The 17,021-nt window shown below is 41.4% G+C and overlaps 1 protein-coding gene across 3 annotated transcripts in view; it reads right to left on the bottom strand.

Annotated features, from left to right (window-relative positions):
* The window catches only part of AGAP1 (ArfGAP with GTPase domain, ankyrin repeat and PH domain 1), a 155,536-nt gene extending 147,496 nt beyond the window's left edge, over positions 1-8,040 (bottom strand). The window contains exons 1-2 of one of the 3 annotated variants that reach the window (XM_053470481.1): positions 7,925-8,040; positions 6,862-7,077 (exon numbers count right to left, since the gene is read on the bottom strand). In XM_053470481.1, coding sequence (XP_053326456.1) covers positions 6,862-7,024 — 163 coding nt within the window. In that variant the 5' untranslated portion in view covers positions 7,025-7,077; positions 7,925-8,040. Of the gene's footprint in view, positions 1-6,861; positions 7,400-7,924 lie in introns of those variants that run through there. The other 2 variants (XM_053470482.1, XM_053470483.1) reach the window with 2 other exon arrangements.
* Positions 8,041-17,021: the final 8,981 nt, after the last annotated feature.

The raw sequence follows: 17,021 nt of genomic DNA, 5'->3' as shown, positions 1-17,021 counted from the left end.
CAGGTAACAGCACTCTCGTAACATGTTTCCATTTATATGTATTTTAAAAAATTAGTGCAACGTTCAAGTTGCTTGTTATTAGATGTCTTGTGTTATGGCGGGATAAGACAGATGCGCAATTATACTAATTGATGTGCCATTATCTTATCACACAGTCACATTTGAACATGAGTTATCATTACCTCTGTGTATTGCATCCCTGAAGCTGCACCGAGGCTGCATCGCCTAACCTGCTGCAGTTGTGCAATAATGTATCATGGTGTAGTGAAGATTTAGTGGTAAGGCCATCAGCTTGCCGGCTGTGCATTGTCTCCAGCATGGCACGCTGACTGTCTCTGCGGGATCCTCTGGGCGCCCTCGCTGTATCTCTAAGGCCACTTCTCGTGGCTCCCTCTCTGGATTATCAGTATCGACACTAGCTCTGCGGGGTCAGCTTATCCCCCAATGAATGCAGGTGTCTTCTGCAGTAACTAGAAATCCTGCAGAATAATCGCCCGCTGCACCCTCGATGACTAGAGAGTAGCCATGTCGCAGCCTTGCCATCTAGCCAATGTTGGACGCCAGAAGCACCCAGCTCATGGGAATGGCCCAGCTCCCTCCATACAGTCTCCTGCCGTTAAAATGCGATTAAAGCAACGGTGACCTTCTACGTGTGTTCAGGTCATAAAATACATTGTTTCAATAGATTTGCGTGCATGTGAAAGGCTCAATGCAGCACAAGATTGTGATTGCAACCTTGCATAAAAAGGTTATATAATTCTGTGACATTATTTTGTGCGTTTACATATATTATATGTATACACACACACGTTAATATAGTAGAAGTCTGTGCTTTGAATGCCGGTTTGTATGCTTCACCAGCAATTGACACAATGCCAGTATTAATTGAGATAAAACAAAATCATTTTGAATTGGGCAAGATTCAATTGGAATAAGTAATTACGTTGTGTGTGTCTGGAGAGGTAAGGAATTGGTTAATATTCCGGCCACGTTCCTTGCCTTATTCTCAACAGCCAATGATGTTCACAGAGTTGCCGCGTGAATCCTCGTGCCAGGTTTCTACGCGCCCCTGTTATCAGCAGGCATGGCAGTCTATACACACCGCCAGCTTGTATCGCGCCTGGAGCTTATGGTAAAGGAGCATAAAAGAACATGGATAAAAAAACTGCAGTAATAGGTTATGCTTTATGGATCAGGACACCTGTGTTAGAGGGTGTGGCAAGAGGCGGGGAGGGGGCAGGCCAGAATTAGAAGTGGGCGGGGTCTTGCACGGTGGCCACGTGAGAGCTATAATGGACGTCTGCGCTAAAACAGACATTTTACAGCTGCCGGGGCCAGTGAGGGAAGATTAAAGCATCTCCCCAACTGGACCATGTTCCCCACTGCCTACAAAAGCAGGTCAGTGGGGCAGTTACCTGGGACAGCGGGAGGTTTACAATACAATATGTAGAGACACAACCTCCATAATCCTCTGCTGTTCTCATGTTGGCTGACCGTAATAGGAGCTGGAATCACTTTAGGTCTGGAGGATCCAAGCTTAACCAATAATTGGTCTGCTTGCACAACACCTTTGCTTCCTGAAGGCCCTTCCGAGTTCAACAAGGTCTCAAAACCATTTATATTACTTTGGGTTCCATCAAGTGATTGAGGCAGTATTAGAGCATATGTCACAATATAGACATGTGCCATCATAACCAGCAATGTACTCCGTCGCTTTGCCATGCCGACTAAGAAAATCAATCCTCTAATTACCTGTCGCCACCGGTTGTTTTAGCAGCATGTGGTCTTACAGCCACCTTTTCTTATTTGCAACTGAATGCGATGATTTTCAATAATTCTGCCCACTTTCTATGCTTCTTCTGCTATAATCCTATTAATCACAGCTACAGAAATAAAAGCAATATCAATCGTACTTCACAATATCATCCAGCATTGCAGCTGAGATGATTCCTCTAATCTTTCTACTGGTTCATTAACATGTTTACAAATGTGTTTTCATGGTGAGTCATTTTTTTTATTATTTTTTATTGAAAGAACAGCCATCTGTGCATACCTCACAGTCACGCAAGGTAACGCACTGGTATGGTGCACCAAAATCCACGTCATCACACGCCGCACAACTACAATCCTGGTGATGAACCACCGGCCTGATGGTAGAGAGCCTTTATTATCGATTTTAATATTTTAATATCAAACAGCGCTGTACAACAGGTCGAGAGAACAAACAAGCATTGCATCACATAAATGGGATCCACAGAAGCAAAAGGTGAGGAGGCCTTTGGTCAAACAAGTTTACAATCTGGAGATTTGCAGTGACCTTGGGCAAGTTATGTGACCTCCTGGTGCCTTGGGCCAGAAAGTCACAGCTCACTGATGAACAGAAGGCATAGATCCAAACAGGGCTTACTGTATAGAGAAACCTGCAGCCCCCCAGCTGTTCATAGACTCCAACTCTGACAACCTAAGGCAGCCAATAGCTGGCTTATATTCTACAGAAATGATCTATGTCCAGCTTTGAGTGATCGTAGTTGTAGTCCAACAGCAGCTGGAGACCTGTAGGTTCGCCATTTCAGACATAATACTCTGCCTTGATTGGCTACGCAAAGGCCTTTGGGAATGGATCAAGTGCAGTGTAATGGCTGAAAAAATGCATTCCATGCAGTCCCTGTAATATCCCCGCAAGCAGCAGATAAACAGGCTTGTTTTAAATGACACCTAGGTATTCTCAGCAAGGTCATCGCCCTCAGGGTGTTATTTATGAGCCGTGAGACAACAAGCAGAGGTAAGCACATGACAAATCTAGCAGCACCTAAGTTAACAGGGAGCTGTGTAGATGCCAGGAGTCAGATGAAACCGGGATCGGGGACCCTTCAAATATTCCGGATTTCAGCTTCGCATTCACATAGAACCGGACGGCAGATGATAACCAATTGGCCTTGTTTTTCCTTCTGTATATATCCACCATAGAGAGCGCCTCCAAGCCAATGTAACAGCGTGCGACAGACATGATCACCTATAATAAACCAGTCTTTCAATCACAAGAATCGGGCCGCTGTATTGCAATCAGTCTGTTTTGTTTAGAGGGAGATCAGCACAGAAGTCGCTGTATGCAGAATACCGCACTCCCTGAAACACAACAGCTGATCAAATAACTGAAAGGCCACGAATACCCACTACAAATAAATCTGGACTACTTAAGCTTCAATATGTAATCAAACGAGAACCAGTAATAAACGCGCAACCTTCGAATGTACATAGTGACATTACCATCGGAAAAGAACCAGAACATTGCTAAAATTCTCATACTCAAGTAATAATTATCTGTAATAGAAATAATTAACACAACATGCAAAATAAACATTCACCGCTTTTTACAATCGTTCACTTTACGTATAATACTCAAAATAGCATAATATCGGGAAATCACCAAACTTTACTGAGCTGCATGAAACAGTTTCCTTATTCTATGCAGCTTCTTCATATGCTTGAATAGAGCCATACATCCAGCACATACGCAGAAAGAACCCCATAACGTTTGTCATTAAAATAAGCATGAATTAATATAAATGGCAACACGCATTTTTAACCATCTGCTCTTCACGTTCATCCCTAGACTGTCAGCAGGGCCTTCCCGATGTAACGTGTCGATCTGCAGCGTTAGGCTTGTATTACTGTTGTATCTGTTGCTGCGGACCGCTCACGCTGAATAAATAAATGATAATAACTACGAGACTATTGCCAATCCACCAACCTGAACACACAGCTCTGCATTTCAAGCAAAGTCAATTAACAGATGGCAAACACTCCGAGTCTCTCACTTACAGAACATGCGCGGATTTGTGCAGAATCACTAATATACAGTGCGTCTCTAATAAACGCGTCAGAGAACAGAGTCTTTTATCAAACTGGACGCCTTTCATTGTAAAGTTCATAAGCTTTCGGGACCAAGGAGGTCTCTTCTCCAGATAGAATCAGACCTTATGTTACTTTACATCTTCTTCTCTGTATGCCCAATAATCATCAACTTCAACTGGAGTCTACTTTCTTTTGAGCCAATACAGCATAACCATTTTTCGTATTCAGAGAACAGAAATGGCAGGGATATTAAAAGCAGATTATTCCCTTATCACAACTCGCGCGGTAATACGAATGCAGCGCGGCAACAAATTTACCAAGACGTGTCCATTAGATGGAATAGAGCGCTACTTTGTATGCTCGGTGTATCAGTTTCTGTGATCGGTGGCCATGTGCCAGCAGACGCTGCCACTTATGCTGTTAAGCTTTGTGTCACTTTGATAAGATTACAAAAGCAAAGTATCTCTTCTTTATGACTGAAAACGCAGACTGCAGCACTGTCTCCTATACGAGGTGAGAAACGACACACACATATAATATGCGTCATTATTATTATTATATTATTATTACATATTTAATATGTGGGTTTGCAGACTAACCAGCTCTGCATTGGCCTGAAGTGACGTGAACAAGAAAAAGGTTTTTGTTCATTCCGTAACAGCAGCCACAGGTGGAAGGTCAGACCACTGTTGTGCCATATAATGGAACTGTTGGTGTCTCATTAGGCGACTCACACTGGCCACCAATCCATCACGCATTACTGTAGGGGCAGTGAAATACAGGCCACCAGCTGTCATTGCACTACAGCCCAAAAACACTTGTGATAGCCACAAGCACAACAAGTGGCTGATGGAAACGGACAGAGGATAGCATACAGTAAAGACTTTACAAATACATTTGCCTACATCGTCTCCATTGTATCATTCCCATTGGTGCAGCTTTGAGATACTAGCCTGCAGGATGACAGTCTAGGTGTCATTGTCACAGTGGAGATCCTACCACTCAAGGGCGATGGTGCCTACAACAAGACGCTCACTTTTCCTAAATAACGGTTAAACCAAGCGGTTCTTCTGTTATGACGAGCTCTGTTTTTTAATGCCGCAGCTCCTGACTCATGTGTTCCGTTGGGAAGAAGCTGCTTTAAAATAAAATTATTGAAAGACATCTATTACCCATCGTTGTCCTGGGTAAAGATAAAATCATGGATCAGAACAATCTCAGGCAATCAATAAAAAGAAGGAATAGGCCAAGAAAACACAAAACAACACAGGTACATCTCCGACGTTCTACCGTCTCGGTTTCCCTATAAACCTAAAGATGTCACCTTTAGGAAAAATGTCTCCTTGGAGGAACACTAAAGACAGAAAATCAACACGAGCCATTTAACAGTGGATGTTAAGTAAAAAATAGAGTACAGCGTAAGTGGTCCTGACCTCAACATACCTCTCACAAGAATGTGAGAGAGAGACGGCATTCACTCCAAGGAAAGTGAACACAGCAAAAATCCTGCTGGGATACCTTGGCACGTAATGGACAAATGTGTTAAACGCATTCATCAAAACGCGAAGCCCGCAGACACGCAAATTCCTCTGCTCTGTGTTTGAACAGCATTCAGACCAGAAGAAAAGGATGTAGGAGATAGCTGCTGGTCCAGGGATTGCAGCATTGCCTCCAAACATGAAGCATCCAACCACTAATCCTATTTTATATTGTATGTTCTTCTTGTGGACCTGAGATAAAAGCTTACTGTAACAACTATGACAAATATAAGCCTGGTGTAAATGTAAAAGGTAATGCTATATGGTTCTTCAGGCTCCTTAGGTTTGTTTGTTGTCGCTGTACCAGACTGACATCTTCTCTTGGGATAAAAATGCTGTGAAATAAGGACTTCAATACCTGTAATTTCCAATATCAAGTTTTATTCTGCCGGAAAGTTATTTTATTCAAGGAACCTGTTGGGAAGAAAAGGGGTTTATAATAAGGGCACTTAGCTAGAAAAAGGTTTGACTGGAAAACAGTTCACAGTCGCTGATCGAGGTCCTTTGGGGCACACAGGCTCTAATAAAATGGGCAGACTGATATGTTAAAGGTCACATCATATTTCAAGTTATTCCAAACGCTGCCACACAAATACAAGATTGATGCCGTGACAATCCAAAAGACATACATACGGTAAACCAGAAAAAGGAAGACTCAACGATATTTCTAATCAATGCGCCGGCACGTACTGCAATAATGAAAATTTACAGCAAATATTTACAGAGATCTGCATCCCTCCTCTCACTAGGCTGCAGGGAGCTCATTGTTCTGACAGATGTGGAGTAACTACTTATTCTACAAATTACAGGCTTATACAGAGGACTCTAGCCCTGTGAATGCCACAACAGTGGGCAAGGGGGACCACCATTGATGAACACTGCGAACCCTGATGGCACATAAAGGTTGCGTCCTCTGAGACACAAATATAATCTATCTCGCCTTCACACCACAAACTGTGACAAGTACAAATACTGCAAAAAGAATAATTCAGGGTAAATGGGGCAAACAAAACAGATGTAAGCAGCAAAGGATTCAATCTAATTATGCTGGGTAATTTAACTAAATGGTCAATATGAAATTATTGATTGCGTTAGAATGACCTGCTGGTTTGAGAACAACCAAGCGTAAATCCAAAAGAAATCTACTGTATGTGAAGACATATGTAACAAACCGTCCTGTAATAGGGAAAGTAATGCTCAGACATCAATTATAGCCATTTTCACATCTTGCACCAATGTATTAAAATCGGTTAAGCAACAGATCCAGATTGTTGTCCTCCATATTGATGAATAAAAACACTTATGCTACACCAATCGGTGCCTCCTACAACTCAACCCCATCAGCTGTTTCCACAGTAAACCTCTAGACATGTTTTGCCAAAAACATAAATAACATCACGAATCAACAAAGGCAGCCAACATCCAGAGCCCAACAAGAACCACAATGACCTCCAGGTTCACCTCTTACCTTCTATGGCTATAACATGCTCTCGGATCTGGTTCTGCAGCACCGGTTCATCCACCCGCTCCAGAAGCTCATAGATGGAGTAGATATTGGGATGTACAGACTCAAAGCGTTGAATCTCTGCACGGATGGCTGCTGAGTTGGCTAGTTGCTGCTGGTAGTTCATCCTTCCGGACTGTTGGGGGCCTCACATCTCAGGCCTTGGGGGCTATTGTGATACTGGGTGGGGGAATAGGTATAGGGGGTAGAGACGTCCTAGGTGAAATGTTTCTGTACTATTAATTCAGGGCAGCATCTAAATACTGAAGGACTAATTAGCTGTGCACTCAAAGCAGAGATGATGAGGTGGTCTACAGCAGAGGAGAAAGGAACATGCAGCCAGAGATAAAAGGACTAATCATCCTATAGAGTCCAACTTAATTTTCTAAATTAGGGACAAACTTAGAAGCTCGCCACAAGTCTTATATATGAAGCTTTATGTTACATCACGTTCTAGATTTATGGACAAATGGGGGACTGGTGTGGGAAGAAGCCAGATAAAGAGATTAGCTGCAGACCAGATTATTAAAGGCTAATGACCATGCCTGATGGACAGATGAGTTTTGGGGGGTGAATGTGTCAAGCAGGGCCTTATTATTAGTATGTTTACAATTGGAGCTATGGAGCAGGACTTTATGGTAGTGAGGGCAGGAGAATGCAGATCTTAAAGGAAAGGGGGGTCTAAGCAGGACTTGGAAGGATGATGTAGAGAGTGATAGCCGGCACAATGTGTAGAGAGAGGGACCTGATGAGAGGGTACAGGCTGGAAAATGCTAGGGGCAACTGAAGAGCAGGGGGCATGTGGGGTGATCGGATTAATGGAGCATACGGTGAAGCGGTGAAGTGATGGAGTGGAAGGCGAGCGGAGGGTATCGATGTGCGGGGAGGTGCATTGGGGGCTGCTGGTGGGTAGGCAGGGTGCACAGAAGGGTGATCTGATGAGAGACAGGGCTGTGTGAGGCTGCCGGCTGGAGGACACAGTCCTGGGCTCTACAGCTGTGACAATACCCGCCGTCTGTCCGGATACCTCAGAGTCCTCTCCGGGTGTCTCCGCTCCCCGATTCCAGGCTGTCTCTTTTCTATTCCCCGTAAGACGGTCTCCTGATCCTGCTGTGTTTTCCTCTCTTCCTCCGTGAGTCCCTTCTCTCCTCCTCCTCTCAGCCTCTCCTTCCTGTCTCCTCCCCCTCCCTCTGCATCACCCGGCTGTGTCTGAGGGTCTCCTGCAATACAGGCAGCCCGTGTCTGTGTCATACGGCAGGGTCTCTCGCCCTGGCACTTCCTGTTACCGGGTCTTATGCCGTCTAATATTTTCATTCGCTGCGCCTGACACTCTCATGCTCCCGAGCGGTTCGAGCGTGTATGGGTTCATTCTGTATCTCACCGTTGTCTCAATTTTTTATTAAAATTAACGCTAACTCTCAAACTCCTCCGTGGGTCACTATACCCCGCCAATAGCGCTCCTCAAACATGTCACCCTGTTGGTGGGTTGGCTCTAATGACCCAGCCGGTCTTTGGTTCGACACATACCCGGTTACGGGTCTCTTTTACCAAGCTTGCGGGCGGTGATTCTTCTGTATGAGACCTACCCATCTACCGCCACCACTCTATCCATAGCCAAACTAAGACACCTGCAGGCCTCAAACAGAATGCTGAAGCTGGGCTATCGATGCCTCTTAAAAGAGGGTGACAGTAAGTAATGCATGCGCCCGTGCTGCTTCTTGCAGGCCAAGAGGCCCAACTTTGCCAGAGGGCCTGAGCAGTAGCAGGCAGGCGGTTTGCCTTCTAATGATGCGGCACCATAAGCTCCTGAGACCTTGGCAGCCCGAGCATTTACACAGTTGTTGTGCACAGCTGCAGACATGCCATACATTGGTACAGTAGAACGTGCCAATAGCTCCATGTCCTTTCAAAATGGCGCCATAACAGTCTGGATAAGGTGACAAATGCCTCCTATCAGGTAGGTGCACCCCCTGATGCAATTGCATTAAACGACAGCATCCTGGCATAACACGTTTTTTAAGAGTCCTTGGTTAAGAGAGCCATCTGACCTCTGTAATCACGGATATAACCAGAACAACCATCTTGGTTTACTTGTAATGTGACTACCTTATTTGTATTGTGACACCAGCTCTCAGCACTAAAAAAAAGATGTTTAAACTCAAAAATGAGACCATAGAAACCACGAAGTTTATTCATCCGCCCAGCCCGTCACTGGGTCCCATCACATGATAAAGACAGAAGACTAGCAGCAGAGCGCTCAATCCATTCACACAATGCAGCCGCTCAGTAATTTCCACTCCCTGCAGGTTTCCATTCATTCTCCACCGCTCACCACACACATTACCTGTCCTACAGCAACGTATTATGCAGCCCCGCCCCTCGAGCAAAGACATTGGCCGACACGTAAATTTAACGCCATTCTGCTTTTCCTGGTGGATACTGCTAGAGGATCATGGGAGTTGTAGTCCAGTCCCAATCCCAAACAGCTGCTGTATAACTGGTAGCGTAAAATACTAGTTTTCCTTATAGTGAAGGTATGTCATTGGTTATTCTGCTCACATGTTTGCTATCATGAATTAAATGAGTCAGTTCCTCAGTGACTTTCACTAAATGTGACACAGAATCAGTGTTATATAGCTACCAAAACAATGGTACATATGACGAAGACACTCCTGTAAATACACTGTTTTAATTAGGACACCATGCCAAAATGCCCTTGGAGACGTGTCCCTATTACCCCATCTGTATCTGTTATTACCTGTTGACAGTATAAATATAGCTTGTTAGCTCTGGGTGCCCATCCCCATCATAAGTATGGTGCGCATAATTTCATATTCATATTAAACTTCACAAGAGCAGGGCCCTCTTTTCCTGTTGGCACTATATAAATTATTATTATTTATTGTTTTATATAGGGCCACCAAATTCCATAGCGCTGTCCAATGGGTAGACAGGACATAACACGTAGTATGTAACATAACAAATTGACTAACAGAGACAACAGGTGAGGAGGGCTCTGCTCAAACCAGCTTACGATAAATAATTGTAATGTAATATACATACAATAAATCATGGAAAGCACTGTATCCGTTTTGTGCTTTGCATGTGTTTTGTGCCCTCTGGTGGTGGATGTTGGCAAATACATTCACTTAATCACTTGCATTAGAATAATAATAGTGTACAATGTTCGCTTGTATAAATAGTCGGGTATGTAAGGGATGTTGTTTTTATACCTATGTAAATAGTTATATATATGACGTGTTTGTTTTGAGAGTCAGCACTGTTTTATGTTGCCACTTTATAAATATAAATACCCTACACAGTAAACTCACCAGCAGGGCAAATTTACCTAAAGCACGCCTAATGCATTCATATTTTTAGTCTGCCAATTCTAGTTTTGTCATACCCTTTGATTTTATAGTTATATAAACAGCAGAAACTGTGCTTATCAATTAAACTATGTAAAAATGAAATAGGTTATTCTTTTTCTTCAAATGGTCATGTAAAACGTCTCATAAAGCTTTATCGCCTTATCACAGCTTTAACCACAACCTAAAACAAGAGTGTCCTTTCTGACATGTCAGGAGGTGTGGCAGTATATTATATTAAAACAAATCTGTACTGTTTCACATTAAACAAAGAGCTGGTTGCATCTGCCAAACAAAATCCCAAACTAACTCTCATATGAAAGATTAATTTAAAGAATTGTGAATTATAATCACTGTTATATACGCAGAGAAACAAAAATCAGTGTCAGGAGTGCCTCTAGGTTTTCAGGTGCCTTAAGTGAAGAGATTTGTCTGGCCCCCATCTATACCACATATAATAAATAATTTAGCACAGCAGGCACAATTTATGATGCAAACATGTTAATGAAAATTATTTTTTAGGATGTTATAGAGCCATAACTAATCTTGGCACCTTGAGAAAGCACCATGAAAAGCATCGCTGACATCAGAACAGGTTGCGTTAGGTCAGAGGTTGATCCCTGCTCTTATGTCACTTGTCGCAAGAGGCCCAGAGAGCATCCTTGGTTTAGGGACAGAAGCACAAGGAGGAGCAGGTCCATGCTGCCATGTAGACCAATAGGATCCCCAAGTAGCTGCTTAGGACCTTTATGCAGCTTATCTGGTAGCACCCAGGAACAGCTGACCCAGGGGGCAGGGGGGCAAATGCCAAAATGATTCAGACTGGCCCTTTGTAAACAATTTTGGACTGGCATGGGAGGCAGGAATGCAGTAGGGTAACATAATGCAAGGTTACGTGACCCCACAGTGAAAGTGGGAAAGCTGCCAGTGAGGTAAGAGGGGCGCAAGAGGGAGGCAGGGAGTAAGTGAGTGAGCGAGAGAGTAAGGAGGGAGGATGTATGTATGTTTCAATTAGATTGTATGTAACTGTGTGTATTAACATAAATGTGTAAGCTTATGTGTTTGTAAGCATGGGTGTGAAAGTGTTTGTGTGTTAGCCTGAATGTGTGTTTGTGTGTTAGCATGAATGTATGTGTGTAATTGTTTGTGTGGTAGCGTAAATGAGTAAGTCTGTTGTGAGCATGGATGTTTATGTCTGCTAGCATAGATGGAGATGGCTCAGGAGGGAATAGCAAAGGAAGACATTTTTATATGTAACAGCTAGACGGTATAAGGAGACGTGCCTTCTTCTTTTGAATTTGCCCTTTTCTCTGTAATCAATCCTAGAATACATTTCTGTCAATTTCCAAACTGTATATGTCAAGATGACATGCCTCCCAGTCCTTATTTTGCGACTCTATGCTGCTGTCCCAGCGAGTATTGTGCGCATGCGCAGTATTATGTGCATATGCAATAGCACTGTCAGTTTGAGTGACACTCAACCTCCCATGGTCTGTCCTGGTACCGAGGGCAGAAGTTGGGAGGTATGAGATGGATGTCAACTTTCAAATAGGACTCTTTTGTAATAATCACATCACGCTAAATAAAGTAAAATGTTCTTGTAGTTAGTTTAGAGCTATTTAGTTTAAGAATTAAAATCTATTTAACCTCAGCAGAGATTAAATCACAATGGCATATGACACAAAGGCTATGTTTTCTGCCTTTACTTACACTAAAGAGCCAATATGACCCCATAGTAAGAAACCATCATTTCCAAACAAACAGTTAAAATGGCCCTCTCACTGGCATACCCAGAGACCTCTGTGGTCTGTCACCATAGCAACTAATGGAATGTTCCTGCTGATTGCATTAGATACTCTGGTGACAAGACCACGTTTTCAACTTTGCACCAAATCTATTTTCATATATATATATATATATATAACCCCTGATATGTATATAAAACCTATGCAGAATCGAAGCCATGAAAACATCTCCTGTTATAATTTAAGCAGAAAGGGGCATATCATTTATTACTTAGATAAATACTGTCAATACTGTCTATTACTCGTGATATATATAAACTGTATTCAAAATAAGCTTCTTTTGTCTGCACAATGGAATAATATTTTGTATTTCAGTATAAAACAACACTAACCATTATTTGCACCAGTCATTCCATCTCCTTGTATCTCAGCATTTGGTTAAATTGCTACATCGAAAACATTTGTTTCTGGTAGTTATTACTGAAAAAAACATTCCTCTCCCACCATATATTGGGTGGATTTTGGTTCACAAAACCCCACACCGCATTTTGTATATTTACATTGGAGCTCGCAGTTTGGCTTCTTTTCAATCATCTTTTCCAACACTACATCAGGAGCTCAGCAAAGTACACAAATTAATGCTTCTCCGGGGACTATGGTGACAACTTTGAAAATGTCAATGCTCCATACTGCAGGCACCACAGAGATAACAAAAAGGAAATAGTCCTTAGCTAGGGCCCTCATCACATTTTTATTTAATATGAAGTTAATTGCCTGTCAGTCTTTGCAGCGCTACGTGGCGTTTTGACGCTTTATTAATAATTATACTCCAAGATGTCCAGCTGTGTCCATTGCTGAATTCAACGACAGAACATTGTCGCAGCACTGGTAAATAGAAATAGGGATGAGGGGGTGCTTTTTATGAAATGGTTTCTTTTAAGGTAGAAACACACTCTGCTACGGTCTTTTGGATAATAAGTAATTGGGTTATTTGACCAGGACCCATCATCAAAGAAGAACTTTTTCACTTCTGGTATTTGCTTACTTTACTTTATGAACATGGAGACTCATCTTTTGTTTGTCGATGATTTTGGTGCCTGTGAGGCTTGCGCTTGTGTTATGAAAGGCTAGCTTCAGTGATAGACTATTCTCCTGCACTATGCATACTTAGATGCTGTAGAAAGGGACTTGTGTGGATTCCGGTGGGAATAATAGCTCCAAAGTGTACATTTTGTGCAGTTTGCACCAAGATTAAAAAAGAAGCTCAAATAATATAGGTTCACCTTATTTAAATACCTCGCAACTAATTCAATAAGCTCTTCCAATCAACACTAATTAGAGCTGTTTAATTAAACAGATTAAAGAAATCAAGTTTGAACCAATGCAATTTAAATCCCAAACTCCCTAGCTGAATGTAAAGAAGGATTTACATGGGTAATCATAAATATTATGTACTCTGTATACAAAAACTGATATATTTATTAAGTCATAACATGCCTTAGAGAAAATCTCTACTGATTGTTTAATTTGTAGCACTTTGCATTATACTTTGTGCACAGCAAGCAAAAACGAGTCCTACAATTTCTTTTACATGAACACACATACTCGTTCATGCTAACACACACACTTACATATTCATGTTTACACACACTTACACATACACATTCATACTAACACACACTTACACATACACATTCATATACATATGCTTACATATGCACATTCCTACTTACACACTCACTTACAGTGACATATATAGATTAAGTGTTTCTATTACATCTCCGCTCTCTCTCTTCTTCCATCCAAGCCATATATATTGAGATCCCATAGTCTTTTTCAGCCATTTTTAACCATAAAACTCCCCAAGAAGGTTTAGTGCGCAAGGGCCTGACTACCACAAAATGCTTTTTTTTACATTTACTTCACATGAAATGACAAATTATACAACAAAAGTGGTATAAAGAGAAAGCCACATCTGTCCTCAAAGAAATATATAATTTGTGTGGGTACACTAAACATAGAAAGGGGACTGATGCGTCAACAAAGATTAGACTGTAATGGAAATAAAATGATTTCACTTAGCGTGTGGCAGTGTGTTTTCTGTTGCTGCTGTGGAAGCTGTATGGGGCATGGCAGGCGTGCATACCTTTATAATGTGGCTACAGAAAATCTATCTCGAAGAGTTGCATTAAAAACACTGCATGATAGATTCTTTGTTTTTGCAACTATGCCATCTCTATGGACGCGTCTGCTTACCCTTCTCTTGTGTTATGAGTTGTAGACTATAATGCAAAGGGAAACTTAACTACTATTGAGTGAAGCTCACTTGTAGAAGGGTTTAAAAGTTCTGGACAAAATAAAGTCCTGGAAATGTATGAATTGTTGCTCAAAACAGACACATGCCTCCCAACTGCCCTGCTTTGCTTGGAACACTTCAAGGCTATGTGAAAACCAGTGCCCGTGATCAGGTGAAAAAACAAGCAGTAAAATACTTCCCTTTCTTATTGGTTATACAGCGGCAGCCCTACACAACATTCTCCAAGTGTTGACATTTCAAGACAGATTCCACTCAAAAGAGCTTGAACACCACATCTACATTGCGAGTGCATTTATTGGATATCCAATAGACATGTTTATTATACAATCTACACTATCACCGTTATTTTTTGCTTTTTCCTTTTTTCTTGATTGGCTCATCCGAGCGCCCCTAAGTGTAATTTGCTTGGAACACCCCTCTATTCCACTTTTCAGTACAGAGGTGGAGCTTGGCAGGACAGCCATATTCTGGACCTCAATCCCACAGTCCCAATTCTCTGATGTCTGGCACACCTGAGAATGCACACTGCGCATACGCAGAATTGTGCTCATGCACAGTAGTGCTGCCAGTTTCAGTGACACTCTACCTACTCTACAATACACCAACATAATATATTTGCACTATAACCATCTCAAGTGCTAATAAAATGGTAACCGGTAACCGTTTTCTATCTATGAGTTGAGACCCAATTCCAGGAACTCCCTCTCAGGTATAAACTGGAGAAGCTCCAAAAATGAAGGGTTAATGGACCTTGGAAACCACGGATCATCAGACAATATAGCGATATAAAATCCACCCACACCCTACACGTTTTGTTCCGTATGGAACTTCCTCAGGGGTAAAGTAGGTAGAATAAAAACATATATAAACATTCTACGCACTGCATATACCCCCCATTGTTCAATCCCATTGCGCTCCATAACTGCAACCGATAAATCCCCAATCATAATCTGTATGTGGCATTCCCAGTCATAATACACATTTAGTTAGTGTTTAAAAAAACAAAAATCTCATATAATATATCTTAAATGCAACTGTCCAGCCACTTTTCTGTATGATCAACAAATCTACATACTATACTAAAAAAGGAAAATTAATATACAAATAGAAAGAATACAACTGGAAACACTGGAAATAAACGTAACTTATAATATGTAATGTGTGTGTGTTTGTGTGCAAGTCCATTAAAAGATAAATCTGAAAAAGAAGTGACCGATATTAGTAATAAAATTATAAAAACACACTGTGTCAATGTCTTTATTAAGGCCCAATGCATATAAAGTTCTCAGTTTGTACATCCAGAAGCTTTCCAAATCTCTTCCCCTTAAATATTTATTCACTTGTTCAATCCCGAAAAATAAGTGTTAAAATGAAAAGAGTGCAATGAACTCCAATGAAAAAGAGTACAGAGTGCAGCTCAAAAACAATTTATGGTCAATCATTGTAAATATAGAGACGTTACATCATAGGTGGCTCATATATATGAGTCCCACCACTCAATATTCTCCAGTTCTTGTATCATTGTCCTACTAGAAAAGATTTGGTTGATTTAATGTCTGAAGGTGATGGTCCACATATTTAGAAAGCTTAGCTTTAAGTGAGTCTAGTCCACTGTTTATCTGGGTTCTTTTGGACCATGGGTAAATAAACCTTGGGAACTCCCTGTATAAATAACCAAAATTCACTTTGGGAATAGTACCATTATTAAGCATTAGTTGTAATAATTAAGTTTAAAATTAAATTCTCCAGACTATCATAAGTAGTACTATAATTTAATATTCTATTAGCCTCCTCCCATTATGCGCTCTGATCTAAAAGAACTATCCCCTAGCCTTTGGAATTCAATTGTTATAATTTAATTGCCCTAGAGAGAGATTATATTTTTTTATTTATCTTAGATATTTCTGCTAATTTCTCTAGATCATTTCTACCATATGGACTAATGTCTCTATAAAAGAGCCCTACTCCCATACCAGAAAAAAGTGACTTTGATAGAAATTTTTGATCACCCCCCTTTTCTTTAATAGCAATAGTGGAAATATGATCAGTCAAATCACCATCCTTCTTAATAAAAGACTTTTAATGTTTTTTTGTGTACATCAATATATATATATGTTTAAGGGATTAAATGTTTTTTTGTGAAGCAAATTTTAAGCCCTTTTGTAACATAGTTGCCTGTGGTCTAATTAGAGAATGTGAACATATATTAAAAATCCCAAACTGTTGCAGCTGTACTTTATTTAACTTAATATCAGACTTGTACAAATGGAGTTCAGTTTGTTTTTGGCCAACAAATTATGTTCTCTGCCCATTGGTTTCAAACAATTGGGGGCCATCTGCAGACGACTTCCGGTTCTGCTTCTGTTTCCGCATATTTTTGTTTTTCTTCTTCTCTCTTTCATAGTCTCTATTCTATCTTCTCTCTTTCTCTGCATCTCTGAGGACATAAAGCACCAAGGTTTTTCCCCAATGCGAACTTCTGCCAAAATCGAGGCGCCTTTTGGTGACATCCCCTTCCCCGATTGGAGGAGCTATCGAATGGGCGTCACCTGAAGCACCGCAATTTTGCCCTAAGGTGAACCTCGGCCAAAATGTCTGTGCTCTCGATGACATCCTCTCCCCCCGATGGTGACGCCAGGTTATGTCCGCGGAGATGCAGAGAAAGATAGAAGAAAGAAGATACATGATAGAAGA

This window comes from Spea bombifrons, chromosome 7 (assembly GCF_027358695.1).
Source record: "Spea bombifrons isolate aSpeBom1 chromosome 7, aSpeBom1.2.pri, whole genome shotgun sequence".
NCBI classification, from domain to species: domain Eukaryota; kingdom Metazoa; phylum Chordata; class Amphibia; order Anura; family Pelobatidae; genus Spea; species Spea bombifrons.
Note: the sequence above shows the minus strand (reverse complement) of the source record. Positions and strands in the feature narration are given on the sequence as shown.